At 31.9% G+C, this 20,788-nt stretch overlaps 2 protein-coding genes across 2 annotated transcripts; one reads left to right on the forward strand and one right to left on the reverse strand.

Moving 5' to 3' along the window:
* The first annotated feature begins 706 nt into the window (after positions 1 to 706).
* LOC114165746 (SAUR-like auxin-responsive protein family) lies at positions 707 to 1,651 on the forward strand. Its single transcript, XM_028050317.2, has one exon. It carries the CDS (start codon positions 958 to 960, stop codon positions 1,288 to 1,290), a length of 333 nt encoding a protein of 110 aa, XP_027906118.1. The 5' UTR covers positions 707 to 957; the 3' UTR covers positions 1,291 to 1,651.
* A 9,807-nt stretch (positions 1,652 to 11,458) lies between these two features.
* LOC114167087 (CDPK-related kinase 3) lies at positions 11,459 to 19,292 on the reverse strand. Its single transcript, XM_028052025.2, has 11 exons — positions 18,552 to 19,292; positions 15,592 to 15,722; positions 15,038 to 15,079; positions 14,850 to 14,958; positions 14,634 to 14,712; positions 14,138 to 14,434; positions 13,816 to 13,925; positions 13,189 to 13,296; positions 12,856 to 12,918; positions 11,987 to 12,154; positions 11,459 to 11,894 (listed from the first exon to the last, which is right to left on the reverse strand). The coding sequence occupies exons 1-11, from the start codon at positions 19,071 to 19,073 to the stop codon at positions 11,757 to 11,759; spliced, it is 1,767 nt and encodes a 588-aa protein (XP_027907826.1). The 5' UTR covers positions 19,074 to 19,292; the 3' UTR covers positions 11,459 to 11,756.
* Positions 19,293 to 20,788: the final 1,496 nt, after the last annotated feature.

The following is a 20,788-nucleotide window of genomic DNA, read 5'->3' on the forward strand; positions in this document are numbered from 1 at the left end:
ACTATTGATAATTCTTAAAATAATTATTATCAAAATAACAACTTTATCATATATAAAATTTATAATTTGATAATAATAACAATATATCATTGATATACTTAACTTGTCTAAGTAAATTATTTCTAAGAAATTCCCATGTTTTAAGTATAGCAATTTTAACCCTCAAAATATCTTATTTAATTTTGATCTCACTTTGGACTAAATTCTTCAGAAATATTTATTTATGATGAAAAAAATATCAAAACAACCGTTTTTATTTTTGTGATAAACATTAAACAAACTTTGACCAGTGAGAAACTAAATAGCAACATTTAGCAAAAAAAAAAAAGAAGTTGCCAAATTTAATGATCTATTGCCCACTTATATATTTCTTTTAAAAATTAAAAATATATATTAATTGCCCCATTTAATTATCTATTGCCAAATTTACAAGATCTTGATTTATTATAGATATGATGTGATGATCACAAGTGTCCTTGATGAGAGGTAAGCAAGCAACAAATTAAATTCCAACCAACCTTTCCTATTTTCTCTAATAACCTCTTAGAGTGACACGATCCATCCACAATGATGCCATCATCATCACCCGCCACGATCAAACGGTGCAGATCGAGTCACAGTTATGGTCTTCAACTTAGACCCCGAATTCAGGGAAAAATTACCCTTCATCTCTCTCTACACTTTGTCCTATATATCATCAGTTTCAAGTGTTGGGCATACATAGCATGAGTAGTTCTAGTTCTCACCATCAACCATGTCCAACGATCCAAGGTCTCTGAGTCACTCCTTTCTACCTCACTTCAACATGGCGATAGCAGACTCAGAACCTTGGTCGTTCCTCACCCTCGTTTTCCTGTGACCTTTTTTTTTTTCTCTTTCGAACAAAACATCCTGAAACTCACGAACCTTGGGGTGGGTTTTTTTTTTGTGTTGGTTTCCCTGTCTTTGTTGCAGAAAATGGGCATGGGGGAGAAGAGTCCGAGGAGTTTCCAATTGCACCATCGTGATGGGAAGAAGCAGGATTTCAGAGGGGTGCCAAAAGGGTGCATGGCGATCAAAGTTGGTCAAGGAGAAGAGCAACAAAGGTTCGTGGTTCCTGTGATGTACATCAACCACCCTCTCTTCATGCAGCTTCTGAAGGAGGCAGAGGAAGAATACGGTTTCGACCAGAAGGGAACCATAACCATCCCTTGCCATGTTGAGGAATTCAGAAACGTTCGAGGCTTGATTGATAGGGACAAGTCCCTTCACCACCACCACCACAACCATGTTGGTTGCTTTGGCTTCTGAATTCTGCTCCAAACCAAGGTTTTCAAATATGGTTTTTGTTGCTCCCAGCATCAAGCTTTTTGGGGTCTTTTGTCCACAGTTTTCTAAATGTTCAGAATTCTGAAGAAACTGTTTGGGTGGAACCATGGAGAAAGAATCGATCTTGGACTGCAAATCGGCACCCCCCTTTAGTTTTTTCAATGATTATCTCATGTAAATTTGGTAGCTTTTAGATTTTTTTTGGTAGTGTTTGGTTTATGTGAAAGAAAAGCTCCTTAGGTAGGTGATGGTGAAGACAACAGAATGTTGCTTCTTCCAATTGTACTTACTTTTTTCTATATTGTTAGGAATCGTTATGGAAAAAGGAGATGCTTTTCTTTTCTTTTCTATTCTTTTTCTTGCGAAGAATTTTTCACGCGCTGGAATAATTGGTACACCACTCTTTCTGGAAAGGGAAGAAATCGAAAAAAGAAGGAATTGACGGTAAGTAGGGCCGAAATTTTGTTTCTTTACCTTCTTTTGAGTCACTGAATTCGTCTCACTGTAACACATGGGGTTCCATTCTTAATTAATCTCTGATTAGGGAAAAAAAATCAAGCCTTTCTGTCACTGTAGGTGATGGGGCTTGTGAATTGGGGTTACATTCTTGATTAAGCTGAGATTATGAAAATTTGTGGTGGTGTGTACTGGGACCATTCTCTTTACCTTCAATGATTGTGTAATCAATTGGAACTTTTGCACCGTAATTCATTCCAATTAAGTGCTTTTTTTGTGATTTATGTTACATAGCAGAAAGGGAAAATGAGGTTTGCATGAAGAAAATTTGGAGCGAAACAATGAGGTGGGTGTGTGGACCATTTCTGTGTCTGAAATCTGAAATAAACTGAATCACTGATATCACTCTCTAGGAATGAGTGTTAAGATTTTCCTTTCTTATTTTGTTTTTCCCTTTTTTCTCACTGAAAATTGTTGGTGTTTGTTTTGGATCATTGCATTGAATATGGGTAGGTGAAGGAGAAGGACAAACTACCGTGCAGAGAGATAAAAGGTGTCAGTGGGTGGGTGCATGACTTCCACGTTCGCAAAGGTTGTATTGTTATTTTACGCGTATCATCAAATGGCACAAATTTCATTTGGTTAAGTGTTGGTAAATTGTTTCGGAGTTGTCACTTAATCAAAAGTTACAATATTAGTTAAGATGAATAGTTCAAATGTTATGATTAGATTAATTAGTTTATTTGAGATTTATTACGAAATAATCTTATAATTTACAATAATTTTATTTTTGACAATTATTTACCTATCTTGATTTTGATATCAATTGATTGAATATTTATTAATAAATAAAAATTATAATCATTAATTAAGACATAACTCATTTTATCTAAATACATATCGATCTAAAACATTATAATTCGATTTAACTCGACTTACTTAATCTATGTCGCAGAACCATCTACGTGGCATCTAACATTCTAACGTGTAATGTTGAAAGTTTAAAGGTGAAACAAAAAAATCCAAACAGGAACAGATTTTAGGGTTGGAGTCTATTTTATCTCAGACTATGGTCCAGGAATATAAAGGTTTCCTCAGTATCATCTTTGGCTGTTACCTTCTGAAGTAGTCATTGACTAGTTCTATCATATACACAACTAGACAACCTCAACCCCACACGAATTATTGGGTTTACTGAAAGCAAAGGATCATGATTTCTCATTATCTCTTAACACAAAATTAGTGCTTGATTCAGAATTATTAATTATTTGTTATCTTAATTGACATGTTTAAATAATTATTTAATAGTTTCTCTTGTCACACTTTTGAAAAGAACCACACCTTGGGACGGAAAATCATACATTCGCTGCATTAATTGAATTTCAATATGTTTTTTTTGTTTGTGTTGAATTGAAACTAATGAAAACTCTACCAGGAATTCACATGGTCCAAAGAAAAGATATTAAGGGGAACATTAATGAATCAGTTATATTTAATGATAGTAATTATTTTTATAAAATATATCTATTTTGTCAGTTTTTTATTTCTATGCTTTCAATGTACTTTTAATAGTATTCTTTTTTAATATAGACTTGTATCTGATTTTTTAAGGTGCTTTTATTGCAAAAAGTAAATTTCAGAATCACTAATTAAATTCAAAGTACATATTCAGATCGGTGGACCTTTTTTCGGATAGAATAGTTATAACTTTTATACAGTTAAAATATGTATGGTATAAAATAAAATAATACCAAAATTATAATTTCATACCTACACATCCACAATTGGAAGAGAAACATTAAAAAGGAAAAAAATAAATATAATCAATTATATGCAAAAAAATTTAAAAAAAAGTATAAAACTAAAATTGTACAGTATAATTAACTGTTTTTGTGATTTTATTCCCTTATTTACTTTTATCATTCATGACCTCATATCAACAAATATTGCACTCTTTGAGACTTATATATAAAGGATATATTTTAAATTTTTGTGTTTTCGGCTTCTTGTGATTGTTCCTTCTTTTAGAAGATAATTTAATGAATATAAAAACTGAGAGATACAACAAAAAAAAAATTAAAAAGTTCTAGGTGTATATACCCATGGTGTTGCATTTTTCATCCCTTGTTTTGATTTGAAAGTCTAAGAAATCAATCTCTGTTTCAAATTGTGTCTGGCTGGTTCATGCTTTCATTAATAAAATAAAAATTAAGTGCAAAGAAGAAATAGTATTACATTCTTAAATTAATTAATGAATCATGATGTTGGGTTGACATCTTATACCATGGTGTTGTTAGATGTTGACAGAATCTACTGTAAAATCTCCACTCCTTAATTATTTTATTTTATTTTTCTCCGTAAAATCTCATTAGAAACAATTGGTTACATTTTCTTAACATTACAAAATCATAAATTCATGAATTTCTTGGAAAAGCACAGGGAAGAAAACTTCTTGGAAACAAGTTCTCTTGGTCAGAGATGAGACAAAATGCTAGTGATTATGGTAGGAAAATATGAATTAATATAATAATGTAAGTTAGAACTTAATTAAGTTAGAGAAATCTCAAATATCACAAAAATATTTTCAAGAAATTCACACCAATAACATGTGCTTTTTTTTTAATATCTAGTTAATTATACTATTCTATTCATTGAACTTCACATACTACAAAGAAAGATTCTGACACCGCACTCTGAATTTCATTTAGACCAAATTAAAACACTATTTTTTTACATGTATGTCTCTGAATAATAATACTTGATTTTAGCTCTCAATTTTTTAAAATATCAAGTTGTTTAATTTTATTACTTACACATCATCATTTAAAAAGGGCATGTCAGACAAATGTGTGGAGAAGAAGAAAGAATATGCATACAAAAAATAAAAATAAACTAGTTGAACTATAAAAATAAAAAGAATTATAAGATTAAAAATGTAAACCATATTATTTATTTTATTTGTAGCCAGTCAACTAGTTGACATTCACATAAATAATGATATAAATAATATGTAAAACTATTAAACTAACGGCTTTCTTTCAGCTTTGGATATGCATAACAATCTCATTATTTCTCTATCATAAGTTTCTTCTCTTAATCAAATAATAAATAGAAAAAACACCTAAAAGCACAAGTGTCAAATTTAGGGTTTTTCAGATTCTTGATGACCTTTGTTTCTGGAATGGCCCAATATTTCCAAAAATTGAATCTGAATAATTCAAAAGCGATGGTTTAACACCAATTGTTAATAATCGAAAAGGTAACATCCTCACACTTTCCTTCCACTTGGGTGAGGAGAAAAAAATGGTGGAAATTAAGGTGCGGATGTCACTCCACTGAAATTTTCTTTCGTTCCTCTTTGGATTAGTTAGCACAATATTTGTAAGTGGAGTGCACAATATTGAGCACGAATTGGAACCACGAGACACCAACATTGAATTATTTTGTCACAAAAACGTTAGTGGAAACATATAGTGTAAATGAATTATTATAAGAATTTTCCTTTGACTACAATGAGAAAGTATGCCATTTCTCCTCTTTCAACAACCCTTTATCATCATTAAATGTAACTTTTGCTTTTGGCTATGAAATGTTTTTTTTTTTTTTCTTCGTTTTTGTATGCATAGAGAGGGCAAATTTTTATGATATTGACTTTTTTAAGGAATTTAATTTCGCGGTGGATTTTGTCTTTTCTATCTAGGACTGTGTTCCAAAGATGAATTGCGTGGCACCGATGCAATTTTAGAGATTTCTTTGCTGTTTGTTGTGGATAGGACTATACTTTTAGTAATGCATGAATTTTTTTTTTTATGATTTTCATATTTGATAACTATACTTCTAGTTTTGCATTGTTTTAATACATTGTAACTAACAGTAAAAACTATTTTATCATTTTTCAAATGATACCATTGTGTGCATTGTAATCGAAATTGATAATTAACATCTACAATTTTTTTATTTTAAATTAAATTAATTTATAAATCATTATTAAAAATTCACTAAACTAAATTTACTCATGGAGATGTCTAAATAAGGAACATAATTCATGAGTTTATAATCTTATTTTATTCATGACTTTTTTTCGAAGTAATTTGTGAGATCTACTTTTATTTTATGAGTTGGATTCAGTTCAGGTAAAGAGATCTAAGTCAGTTCACTAGTTTTTTCCAATTTCAGAAAAACTCTTCAATTTTTCTCACTCAACCTTTCTTTCTTTTTTCCTCACTCACTCAAAATCTGTGCTCTTACTCTTGTTTTCTTCAAACCAGAACTTGAGCTAGGGCCTAAGCAAGATCTTCCCATGAGCTAACTGAATGCTCTCCTTCGCGTAAATAGAACTCAAATCCAAGTCTCTTTCTATTTTTCTTTTCTGTTATGAAGCTTTGGTTCAACATCAATCTTAGTTATGGTCTCAATTTCGTCTCCTTTGTTCTGTTAGCCAGCTCCATAAGCTGGAATCGTGTTGTGGTGCTCTTCTTTTGGGACATGTTCTTGTTGGATTAGTATCTGTAGAGGTAAGGGAAGCTAGGACCTTTCACATTTTCAAGGTATATTGCTTGTTTTTAGTTATGTTTCATGTTTAAAAAGCTTGGATGATGATTGTGATGGTGCGATAATATGATATATGTGGTTTTCTGGCTAGATTTCTGATGTTGCATGCAGGAGCAGGAAAGAAACTACTATTCTCGCTCAAGCGAGAATCCTCTGACCTATGCGAGAAAGTCTAGCTTGAGCGAGAACTTGTAGATGTGCATTGTGCTTGTTGTTCGAGTTTTCACCTAGACGAGAAGGTTTTGGCTTAAGCGAGGGGATCCTGTCACTTGAGGAAGACCTTCTAGCCTAAGCGAAAATAAGGCAGATTGGTTTTAAACTCTCTGATTTCACTTGTGATTGATTGAATTACTCTCAGAGGCATGAACCTGTGATAATGCATGTATGATGAGATATGTTGAACTGAAATTGGTTGAGCTAGGTCTGAAATGATAATGGATGCTTGAGAATGTGTATATGGTATGTGTTTGATGTAATTCCATTAGTCTCTTGAGGGGAACTTTATGGTGGTGTTATTGTAGTGTATGTAATGAAATAAGGATTTAAGCAAGGTTGCATTCTGACACTCTAATGCATCAGTCAGACTCACTTAGAGTAGATTGGTTTAAGTGGTGAGAGTATAGAATGTCCTAGACTTTGGTAGGATAATGACCTTAGATGATCATGAATTAATTAACCTTATGCGTGCTAAGGTTAAACCAATTGGTAATGGCTCTACAGTAGAGGTCACCACAAGTGCAATCAACAAGTGAATCCGATCGCATTACATGTATTCGGATAATTGAATTAGAGAGTCTTTGGAATTGTTTCCTATCACATGTTGCTTGAGTGTACTAATATGCTAATTTATTTATATGTTAAAAATTATTTTGTTAATGATACTCTTGCTTTAGTATATTTTGGATAACTGTAAAAAGTTAATTTCTACATACTTTATGTTGCGTACTCTACTTTATATTATGAGTATGTGATGTTTTGTTTATTAAAATTATTCTATTAAATGATATGTCACATAATTTACCATTGCTTTTGTTAATTTTGATATTTTCTAATTTTTTTAATAACAACATTAAAGAAATTAATTAAAAATTAAGCAAAGTTGTATTTTTTTTTACCCAAAAATTTCTCTATGTTCTTCATTTACATATAAATTACACAAAAATAGAAAAGCTTTTCTAAATCAAATAAATTCTAATTATTCTATAATTGATTAAACAGATATTTTGGAAGAAAGTTTGTGAATAGGCAAAATTAATGAATAAGATAAGAATAAAATATTGCACATCATGTGACTAAGAGAAACACATGCAAACAAACAAATGACTGAAACCAAACAAACACAGTGCACATATATTTTTGTGTGTTGTTGAATGTTCTTAAATCTTGAACACTTTACTTGGACTCAACATCATTATGTTTGTTAATATTTTATATTATTTATTGGTAGAAGATGATGAACTACCCAAATGAGCCTACAGATTCAACTAATCTGATAAAAATGCCAATTCTGACTTTATTATTTGTCTCTTTTGATGCATTCAATTTACTTTACACTTCTTTCTTTCTAGGAAACTACAACTATAGATAACTTCAATCAACCACTTCACCATAAAAAAATTCAATAACTATAAAGATTCACTAACTACAACATTATCCAATGAATCAAGATGTTTTAAAAATATTTTTTATTATATCTTTACGATATATTAATTTTAATACATTCAATTTTTTAATATATTTTGTATATTAAAAAGGTATGTATCAGAATATTTTATAAACATAATAGACGGGACGATATTAAAGATCAAGAATATTTAAATTCCTCTTATAACATTTTTTCATGTATCAAATCTCATAGATTGAAAACTCTTAATCAATCTTTGTATCCATGTTTAAAGCAAAAATTAATATTGAAGGTATTTCATTCTTATTCAGGAATTCCACGCATTTAATAGGAAGGGTATATGTTTTAATAAATCAAGTAAGTTTAATTAATAATTTTAAAAAATATACATACATACATACATGACAAAAAAAATATTTCAACCATTGACACAACATGTCTTGGACATTCTTTTAATAGTAGTGATGCATATATTATATTATAACTGTGAATTCACAAAATCTATTCCAATTAACAATATAATTTCTATTATACAATGATTATACTAAAGAAAAATGATGTTAACAACAATTTTTTAAATTCAATGATAGAAGATATTTTTATAATATACTATATATGATCACAATTTTAATGATTAATTTTAGTATAACCTATTTATAAGAAAATATTTTATGGCCCAAATTGTACTCTTATTTGATAAAGAAAAAGTCAACCCCATTATCATTTGAGGCAATGACGTTGACCTTACATTTCTCAATTTTTATATCTCCTATGGTTCAAATGAAAACAACCTCTCGCCGCCCAAAAAACAAGTAGTGCATATAAATTCAAATCAGATTTATAAAAAGCAATTTACTGATAAAAAAAACATTAATTTGGGCAACTATTTGTCAATTATTCATTTTTCTTTTGTTCTTTTTAACAATTTTCAGTCATGAGAATGGGACTCTCTTGTCGGCAGGAAATTATTTAATAATCACTAAAGTCATTTAGAAATACTTCTATTAGACAAAAATATTAAAAAAATATAATTACGACAAATAAATTTTACCATCCAAAGTTGATATATGAAGCAAAAAATCAATCCAAAATTTAAAATTAGCCAACTTTTTTTTTTCTAGAAACATGACTAGACTCCTTTCAAAATTAACAAGGTGGGGGCAAAACATGATCTCAAAATTTGTCTTCCACATTAGGAAAACGATGGTTCCTGTGGCAGCAGTTTGTTGAACTCTGAATCTGGATAAACAAAAAAAATGAGTGATTATTTTCACATAATTCAACCATAGAATGCTTTTATTTTGTTCTTATTCCGACCAACCCAAGTTGGTCTAGGATCGTCAGGAATGTATTTCTGATTTATTATCCGTTTTGAATTATGAAGTTCTGTCACGGTTTTATCCGTTAAAAGACGCTTCAAGAATGAGAGAAGTATTTAAACTGCACAAGCGATGTAAAATTTAGGTTTAATTAATCGAATGGTACCAACTTTCATTCGGATGTGTTAGTTTGGTATCCACTTTTAAAAATGTGTCATTTGTGTCCCGACTTTTGAAAAAGAATCTCAATTAAGTTCCAATTAAAAATATGAGTATTATTAAAAAGGTTATACTCATACTTTTTATTAGAAATGACGTTATAATATATTATATTTTTATAATTGTTAACTAATGTTTTGTTATTCATGACTTTTATGATTAAATTTTGTTATGAAAGGAACCTAATTATTAAAACACTTTTTTAAAAGTTAGGATGCAATTAACATTTTTTTAAAAATAAGTACTAAACTGATACATATGAACGAAAGTGGATACCATTCCACTAATTAAACCTAAAATTTATTGGCTATACTGAGTAGTTCTTCTATTTCTTTGCTGTGGAAAAGTTAATAAGGTATTTGGTGAAGGCAAAGGGACCAGCATGTTCATTAGATAACAGAAAGAAAGTTATCTTCTTTTTTCTGTGATGGAAGCTGCCGCCGAAACAGACATGACTTGTTTACAATTTTCGATCACTGTTACTAAACAAAAGCAGCAGCCACTATAAGTTGCTATGGGTGGTTCACTTTTTGTTGCAACTGGCTTCAGTGTTTCGAATGTTTTCTCACTCAAAACATTCTAGACCATGCTTACCAGAGAAGAACATCATATGTTTTTGTTAATTTTATTGTGTTATATCACGTTGTTTTTAGTCTAATAGAACAGTTTAATAAAACTCACATTATTGTAAATGTTTATCTGGTTGTGGGCAGAAATATATATTTCTAAAACAAATTTAATTTTGTATTCCTATAACTTATTATTAAAACTATGTATTTTAACTTTTGTGTCTTTACAATATATTTCAATAAAAAAAGTCTTACAAAATTGAAATTCTAATCTTATGATGGAATGTTTAGTCCTACAATAATAAAAATGCTAATGCTATGTTTAAAATAGATTTGGGTATGCTAATGAAGGACTCAACTTTAAAAGAATACAAATTTGTTTAAACATTTGATAAAAAGTTGAATTCATAATACATTAGAGGTAGAACTTTATCATGATAGATAATAGTACTTTGGTGCCATTTAAAAGTTTTTGTTCGAAAAAAAAAATTAAGAAATATAATATATATATTCTTTTTTTTACTTTAAAGTATCTAATAGAATGATTTTGTTTCATTTGGGCAGTATTTTGTTGACTTTATTTCAATCACTTGTCGCTTGATTATTTTAAACCCCTGCACAATTATGAATCTTACTTTTCATCATAGATATTGCTTTGACAAAATCATAATCTCATTCTATCAAGGTATGTTATTCTCATTTTCTTTCTATTCTATTGCTTTAATTACTTTCTCAATAGAATTTTATTTTTCCTTGTTATCTTATCTTGTACTGCAATAATAGGTAGCTATTGCGCCGAGACTGTGAATGTTTTTCAGTACAAAACTAAATGATAACAAAAACCAAACCTCGTCAACAGTGATAATTAAGAACCAAGGTGGATCATCATATATCTGCACATAAATTTACTTTTCACTCCAACAAGCAAAAGTAACAATTAAATACAAGGATTTTTTTATTTTTAAAAATTTAAACAATAAAGTTAGAGTTCAGATTCTCTATTGATTTTATTGATTTTTTAGACACTGTCCTCTGCTAAACATTAAAAATATACTGTATTAATATTTAAAATATCTTTTTAATATATTTTAAAACGTCAAAATTAGTGATAATCAATATATTATAGAAACACAGTCATCTGCTAAATATTAAAAATATACTGTATTAGTATTTAAAATATCTTTTTAATATATTTTAAAACGTTAAAATTAGTGATAATCAATATATTATAGAAGTAGAAGCACAGTAAAACAATAATACAAAAAAACTCAATAGAGAATCCAAATTCATAAGTTACACATACACAAATGCCTAAGCATGTGTTTGTGTACTTGTTGCTTCATTGTGAAAATAAGACATCAAAAGAAAGTGAAAATAAGACATCAAAACAAATAAAACTGTTTTCCTGATAATGACGGTAAATGACTAATTTGGATATAAATTGCTTTAATTTTGACTATAAGTAATACTTTTGAGGCATTCACAAGTTAATGAATATTCATGGGACCAGACCCATATCATTTGCGAAATGGACTAAAGAACAAGCATTTGACATGTAATTGACTCAGCATTTCCTGTATTGACTCTGTAACACATTCATTTACACAAATCCTATTTTTTAACCATGAAAGAAAAAAAGGAAAAAAAATCTCTAAGATCTACTTTTGTTCCCGCATCTTCAAACTATATGTCAAAGGGTCCAATCCAAGACTACCTGTGTCTTGGGTTTGAACTACGGAGAGTCACACCATGCAAAAATTTTGTATATCCAAGTAAGTTAAGCTTTCCATCACTATTTCTTATCCAGTCTTTCAGAATTGAATAAGCTGAAGGCCCAAGATTCAACTCCTGTTGCCAAAAAGAAAAAAATATAAAAACACAGATAAGCATTGCAAAACAACATACCAATTCATATATGTGGTAGAATAAGAAATAATTACTCTGGCCAATTCTTCAACAGATATCAGACGGTTGCCTTCTGCCTCAAAGTGTTCAAATGCAGCTGAGGCAATGTCTTCCCACCTCTCATGTGCTTCCAATTGGTATGTGCTGATTGCAGCTGCACAAAATTCTTCGAAGTCCATCTTTCTATAGGCAAGTGGCTCCATCTATGCAATCATTCAGGCAAGAAAAATATAAGCCGTTTGAACAAGATGGGTAAGTAGCATGAATACTGACACGGACACAGACATCGACACTACACATGTAGTCTCCAAAATGTAAGACACAGGGACACGGATCAATATATTAGATCATTATGTATTTACATCCTCAAAATCATCTATAAACAAGACTAGTCAAATATAATAATCAAAACACATTGTCAGCTAACACAAAAAAAAATATTTAATCTATCTATCTAATATAAAAAAGCGAAAAGTAGTGATCATATAAAATTTGTTTCTTATTTCTATAATCATAATAGAAACTTATATAATAAATTTACAAGTTTATGGTTTTTAAGAAAATAATTATATTTGTGGTTATTAACATTGTGTTGGAGGTATGTCAAAAAAAAATGTCTTTCAAATTAGACAATTCACCGATATGTGTATCGTATGCATGTCGGTGTTATGTCGGACATGGGGACACACAATTTATGAGGCGTGTCCGAGCTTTATAGGGAAATAGTGTGGACTTCAGCACTGATACTAGAAATGGACTGAACAGTTAACAATCTAAGGTGCTATGAATAAAAAGAAAATTTTGAAAATTGTATGGTCAATAAATTATCTGGAAAATATAATGGCGTGTAAGGTCCAACATGCCAAAGATATTTTCTCAATACAACTAAAGAATAATGGCTCACCGCATTTATGATCTCAAGAACCCTTGACTCCCTCATTGCATCAGTTGCATTCTGTACAAGAGCCTGCAAAGTTTGCTTTGAAGGTGTGAATCATGGAGATTAATGGATTCTAAATAAAGGACAAGAAAACAACCAACCAAAACCCTTCAGAGTAGGAAAAACACGTTCATTTCCACAAAAATATAAACAAGAAAAAAAAGGCAAGCTGCGCTGTGAAAATGACAGTTTTCTAACACCTCTGTGTCCTCCACGCCATACAAAATGAAAAAGTTCATTTTATGAACCATATAAACATAAATTCTAAAGGATTTTATTAGGGAATGGGTAGAAAACCATTTTGAAATTGTCAAGGGAGATGAGTCCGTCTCTATTTGGTTCCAACAATCTGAATTGCGCCCTAAGGTAGGGCAATTCATCCTCCGGCAAGGCTTTTGAAAGTGCCTAGACAAAACAAGTCACAAGATTAGTTAAAATACAGGGCAGAAAAATATTCAATAGACAATAACCTGATGTCAGAACTGGCAAAAAGAATGCTAAACAATGTTTCTTAAAAAGAAGTCCATTGATGATACTTTATGGCAAATAATAAAAACACACCTTGAGTTTCCCATAAAGCATTTTTTATCAACATCATAATTCACAATAGACCATAAACAGCACAAATTTTCTTTTCATTTCTTACTTTAAAATGAACATTACACCACCCCGAAACATCATGATTATAGATGCGAGAGGTGAAAATATCACCACGAAGGAAAATGTATGTGATATCAGTTGAGGGGTGAAGTATTGCCAGTAAAATTAGAAGAAGAAAAAAAAGCTACAAGCATGCATAAATTCAGCAAGGCATTTGCGAGAGATAGTAGTAGGTAAAAAATATGAAGATAGAAGTAAGCATTCACATAAAGTAAGACACTGAAAGTTAAACTCTGCATTCAAGGAAAATGAACTAAATAATACCTTCACTGCTGCACGTTTGAGTGGTGTTGCAAGAAGATAAGCCTTCACTAGTTTATAAACTAATATATCTAAAGGGAGTGGTCGGTTGTCATCCCTCAACCAAGGATGACCTGCATGTGCAGAAGTATGCAGTAATTAGTTTAACAGATTCCAAAGTTTACAAAGTAGAACCTGCTTTCAAACACTTAAATACTCTCAAACATACCAACTCAATGTGGGATTTAGACATCATTACAAAATACTCAAGTCCCTATCATCAAGATAAGAATCTCATAATGATTAACACGGAATGTTAAAGAGTTGAACTGATAAGAGAACTTACTTAGAGCTTGGACAGCTGTCATTCTTTTCCTGTAGTCCTTGTTTAGAAGCCGTTTCACAAAGTCCTTAGCTTCTGCAGTGGAAGTAGGCCAAGGTAAATCATCAAAGTTAGGATCAGCTCTGAGCACTGCACGAAAAATTCCAGATTCTGTTCGTGCCCAGAAAGGTCGACTTCCACATAATAAGATATAGGTAATAACACCGATACTCCATATATCGGCTTCCAGACTATACGACCGGTGAAGGACCTCCGGTGCAACATAATACGCACTCCCAACAATGTCATTCAGCCTTTCATCTGTATACACATGAAGGGAAAAATTAAGAAGGATGGTCTTAATCACAAATATTGGACCAAAGAGCATTATGCAGAAGGTAAGCAGCAGCATTGAAGTGTGAATTTCTAGTAGCTAGCTGTTTGTTTAATACTTTGTTAATAAGAGAGTCTGCTTTGGAAGTAAAAGAAAAATAAAATATAGAATCACTCTAATAATTACCGGGCCGGATGAAGTCAGATAGACCAAAATCAATAAGCTTGATGTCGGCATCTTCACTTCTCGAAGTGAAGAGGAAATTCTGTAAAAGGAAGTCCGACAAAGAATGGACAACATTATTGATACTCTTATTCTTACATAAGTAGTCATCATGATACAAAAACAGACCTACATGTTATCTTTAAAAATTATTATGTGGATGAAATTCAAAGCACAAACCTCAGGTTTAAGGTCACGGTGCACAACACCTTGAAGATGACAAAAAGCAACTACACTTAGAATCTGCAAAACTATAACCTTGGCATCCTCCTCTGAATATTTTCCTCCCCTAATTTGATAGTAAGCATTATTCAATAAGTAAAAATATTATACCGAGTTCAAAATAAAAAAGACAAGAAAAGGCTAACCTTGACAAAATTCTGTCAAGAAGCTCCCCACCTTCACACAATCTGGTAAGAAAGCAGAAAAGGTCACTGTATGTTGAAGTTACAGTTCTAAGATGCAAACCCCCTAACAGTTAAACAACTTTGCAAATATTCCTCAATGAAATATATGTCGTGCAGAAACTTAGAAACAAGGTAACATATTACATACATGCAGTTGAACTTGTTTAAACCCTTTGGAACAGGCAAAAGAATGAACAAAAGAAATGAGAACCAGAAGTGAGAAATTGCATATTAATTGTAGTCCCAATGGGAAAATTATCCGTACAAAAACAACAATGCCTTTTATAGTTCAAAGTAACTGCTCATTAACCAAATGTATAAAGGAAACAATAATGATTCAGTTCCATAGCAATCTTGACACCAAATTCTAATTATAGATGATAATAAATCACAAAAACAGAACAGTCAAGCTTTACCCACAATGTGAGGTTGGTTATATGGATCAAAAACACACCACACAGTTCTATCATAAATCATACATTAAATGGTAATTAATACAATAATAAAAAACATACTCCATAACTATGTACACATTGTTGGCATCTTCAAAAGCATCATGATATTTGACAAGATGTTCATGGCCAGATAGAGCTTTTAATATCTTCACCTCTCTGCGAACATCCTCAATTGCTATTGCAGTTGTCATCTGCTGAATAAATTTTATTAAGACTAGAAATGGTATAGAAATGCAAGTGCAAAGAATAATAATTTAATTATAAGGTGATACAATATAACCTCTGCTTCTTTTCCTCTTTTAAAAATCTAATGAAACTATGAGGGACAAAGGATGGATTGGAAGATAATATTATGCAGACTCCTTTTTTGGACTAAAATATTGGCTTGGGCACGTGCAAACATACCATAAACTTCAAATAATCAATTTCCTATACATACAATAATTGAATTATTTGTAAAATATGAGTGCAAGCTGCTGACCTGCTTTAACTTACCCCTCCCAAGGTCCCTTAATATAGCCAGCTGAACCAGTTTTTTGGCAAGTATTAGAGTTACTACTAGGATAGCAATATGTATTAATTCATGTCTGAGAATGAATCTTTCCACTTAAAGTAGTAAACTAAGTGAAAATGCAATCCAATAAGGAGAAAGATATTGCAGCAGCATAGTGAGAATATATGAACTAGAGAGGCAACTGGGCTATCCATATGGAATGCAGACAACTATCATGTTTTGTACATTAACTAGTGATTATCAGCATTAGTCTACTGGACATACATTGAGTTCATTACTTCTATTTTTATGGTTCTTCACATTCTTTAAAGTGAATTTTCTTGGTTGGCATGTGTGTGCAACACAATTTCAAGCACACACTGTCAGCATGTTTGGACCCACATTCATATGAGAAAAAATGTGGATCCACCTTATGCTATTATGTTGCTTTAGTGTTAATGTGGATAGGTGATGTAATTCCATATGCTGTATGCATTAAAAATCACTCCATTAATAGAAAAAAACACAGTAAGGTAATAAACTACAAAACTGCAACAAAGTGACTAACTCAACCTCAAATAGGGACAAGTAGAAAGATGTTATAAAAACTAAATGCAACCGAATGAGATTCTAAAACTTGGCACCATAAAATGACCGAGCCGTTACCCAAGAGAATGGAGTATTGTGATAAATAAGACATGACGGTACGGTTACCAAACAGAGAGTATACGCCAATGCCTCACACATGCAAGACAATTTTAGCTTCCAAAACTGCCAACAACGTGGCTAACCGAACCTCAAATGGCGACAAAGAGACACGCGCTTTTAACACTAAATGCGGCTAACCGGACCTCAAATGGCGACAAAGAGACACGTGCTTTTAACACTAAATGCGGCTGGAAGTTACAAACATTCTAAAACTAGAAATTATAATAAAATGAATAAGCCGTTACCCAAGAGATCGGAGTATCCAAAACCGCCGACAAAGTAACTAACCCCACCTCAGATAGCGACAAATAGAAACATTTTGAACACTAAATGCAACCGGTTACAATTATTCGGAAACTTGCAACCATAAAATGACTGCACCCTTACGCAAGAGAACACAATACTGTAATAAATATGCCAAGCCAATGGTTCACACACACAAGAAATGACTGAGCCTTTAACCAAGAGAACAGAGTATTGAATAGGACAATGCCTCAGGCATATAATACATTTATAGCTTCCAAAACCTCCAACAAAGTGGCTAACTCTACCTAGAATGGGACAAGGAGAAACACACTTCTAACACTAAATGTAACAGGAAGTTATAAATCTTCTGAAACTTGGCATCGCAAAATGACTGAGCCGTTACCCAAGAGATCGGATTATTGTAATATGCCAATGCCCCATGCATGTAAGACAATTCTAGCATCCAAAATCCCCAACAAAGTTACTAACCCTACCTCAAATAATGACAATGAGAAACATGAGTTTAACACTAATTGCAACTGGAAGCTACAAAGATTCCAAAACTCAGCACAATAAAATGACTGGGCCATTGTCCAAGAGAACAGAGTATTGTAATATACCAATGCCTCACACATGTAAGACAAGTTCAGCTTCCAAAAGTATCAACAATGGTTAGCATCAAACAATATGAAAATGGATAATTATTTCGACAATTAGCTAACGAACATACCCTATATGATTGAAAAGAATAAAAAAATAACAGAATGGATAGTCATTTCAACAATCAACGAAACAATCAATATGATCAAAACTTCAATTCAACTGCAACAAGGGCAAGCTGCATGCATTTACATGATAGTATTTCTTATTAAACAACTTATTCTAGCACAATCAAACAAAGAGACCATCATTTACCACCTTGGTTACACTACCAATTTTCCAAATATCTTTTTTAAATATACTATACCACATGATATGAAGTAAAAAACCTATTCTCAGTTCAACCAGGCAAGTTAAGAAATGCCTTGCCATGTAAACTTACAGCTGACAACAAGGTAAAACCAAGTCAAATGTCATGTCAATTCCAACTACATAAGAGGTTTTTTTTTCTTTTAAATTATACAGTTCATTCAGTAAAATCCAAATGACTCTGGCCACAGAACAGTGAAGTTAAAATTCGAAATGAAGCTACAAACAAAGAAAACAAGACAATGTCCCAGAACCATGTATTTGTCGGGTAACATTTCCAAGTACAAACTACAAATCTAAAAACCCCAGTCCGTAAAAAAACTGTGTCAGACAAATTCCCAATCATTCCTTAGTCCCACTTACAGAATCTCGCAGAGCGTTCAATCAAACAACAGAGATCAAACCCCGAATCGTCCAAATCCAAATGCTATCATAATTCATAACAACAAAAAAAAACACCCAAAAAGCAAGAGCAGACAAAGCAATGATCAAAATAACAAAAAATACCACAGAAAATTGAAACTCAAGTACAACCAACAAACTCAAATATCTCAAAACAAATTAACAAAAAAAGAAACGAGAAGACATTGGACTGAAATTATACCTTCGCCTTGGAAATGATCTTAACAGCAACAGGATGGTCTTTGAGTTCTCCCTTCTTCCCCTTAGCATAACAAGTATGACCAAAATGCCCTCGACCCACTTCTTTCCCAATTTCATATTTCGCCCCAAAATTCTTACCATACCCAAAGCTCTTATCCAGCGACTGTTCCGTCGCCACCGCCCCCGCCGCTTCTTCCTCCGGGATCGGCCCCTCTTTTGGCGTCTTTGCGTGCCCGAGCCGCTTCGCCAGCGACGCCCTTATGTGCTTCGCTGGCGACGGAGGCGCGAACGTCCGCCGAAAAAATCTCCTCGGCGTGCCTCTGGCCGGGGACGGCGTCACGCCACCGTGTGGGTATGGACTGGGCCAGGGACTCGCCCGCGCCGGCGTTCCCTTCACCGGCAGCGGAGAGAGCGGGACGTCAGCGGATCCAGCCACCGCCACAGCGGTGTCGACTGTGGCTCCCTCTGCGGCTGTAGCCTCATTTTCCGACGTGAGATTGGACTTGCCGTAGCACTGACCCATGTGGACGTCAGCACATCGGAGGGCCTCACGCGGCGGGAAGTGGGACGAATCTGGTCAGATGAGAAAACGATAAAATGAGAGAATTTGAGTCAGGTAGAGAGAGATTGAGAGAATGGGTTTAGAGAGAGAAAGCAAGACAGTGCGCGACAGAGACAGACAGACACCGAGAAAGCATGGACAACGTCTGTTAACAAACAGAGAAAGCCGTGTGTTTGTGTTTGTGCTTGTGTATGTGACTGTCACTGTTGCATAAGGTTTACGGGTTCCGATAATCTGCTCCGCGGTGCACGCTGCACTTTTCTGCTACCATGACGTGGCCACCTACTAACACAACACCCTTTACTACATTTCTTTCATTACTTAAGAACTACTTAATCGGAATAAAACTCATAAAATAAATATAAAATTCACAAATTTAATATTTTGTTTAGGAAATCCTATGGTTAGCTCTAGGAATAAATTTTGTTTATGTTTATTATTATAAATGTTGTTTTTTTTTCTGTAAAAATTATTATTATGTTAATTCGACTGCATAACTAAATTTTTTCAGCATCGTGGTGGATGTGAAGGAGTATGAAGTGTTGTGTACCCTCCATGCGTGTGATAATTTTTGTCTTGGGAGTTTTTGTTTTGTCTTTAGCTACTTTATTTATATATTAATGTCTCTTGTAACTTTTGTTGCCGTTATTAGTAATTTTCAAATGAGGAAGCATGCGTTCCATTTTTTAAAGAAAAAAAAAAATCAAAGGAAGACTCTTATTAGACTATAGATAATAGAGGCTGATATTGGAAAAATATCAGGGAGATTCTCTTATTTTAATCACTCACTTCACCTAAACTTTGTCGATTTATAATTCTATTAAATAAAAACGAATAATGTTTTAATAGAATAACTACTGAAATATGTTTAAATTAAGTCTATTTAATTGTGAAGTAAATTCAAATATAAGAAAATATAACTGTTTTATCAATTACTCAATTGATTTATTCTTTAGTTTTCAAATAAAAGCTGACCAAAATATCAAACTTAAAAAAGTATATGAGGAGGTGGGTGTTCTGTGTTGTTCAAGCATCAGTTTCAATACTTTTAAACAAACCATCACAGACAAGAAAGTATTTGAAAGATTTACGTATTTTTTTTAATGAAAGTGAAGTATTTGCAGCAATTAGTCTTAACGTATGAAACAACAAATATATAACAAATATGTTATAAATTTATATTTATAAATTTATTCAGGAATTGTGATTTTTTTTTAGCAGTTTTCCCTTTGACAAAAAAACAGTTGCTGAGGAAATTTTCAGTCATGTTTTGATATTTTAAAAGAAAACTAATAATGGATCTAAATTGAAATCATATATAATCTATTTAAACATATAATTACTATGTTTTCATTATAGTAAACTAACTTCATAGTAAGAATATTAAGCGACAAATCTATAAGCATTTATAGGAAAAAAATAAATAATGAATAAGTAAACTGTTTTTTTTTTATTATTATTATATGATTGTTTTTATGAACACTTGTTTTTTATTGTTATCCTTTAAATTGTTTTAAATTAAAATAATTATCTTAACAATTTTATTCTTTATGAGATTGTTTCTTTAAATTTATTATTTTTTATTTAATTTTTTTTTTAAATTTGAATTTTTTTAATTATAAAACTATCTTCAAAATAAATGAAAAGTTACAAAAATTATTTATACTTAACTTTAT

The sequence above is a fragment of the Vigna unguiculata genome, chromosome 10 (genome assembly GCF_037176805.1).
Source record: "Vigna unguiculata cultivar grain cowpea cultivar isolate G323 ecotype 2 chromosome 10, ASM3717680v1, whole genome shotgun sequence".
Taxonomy (NCBI): Eukaryota; Viridiplantae; Streptophyta; class Magnoliopsida; order Fabales; family Fabaceae; genus Vigna; species Vigna unguiculata.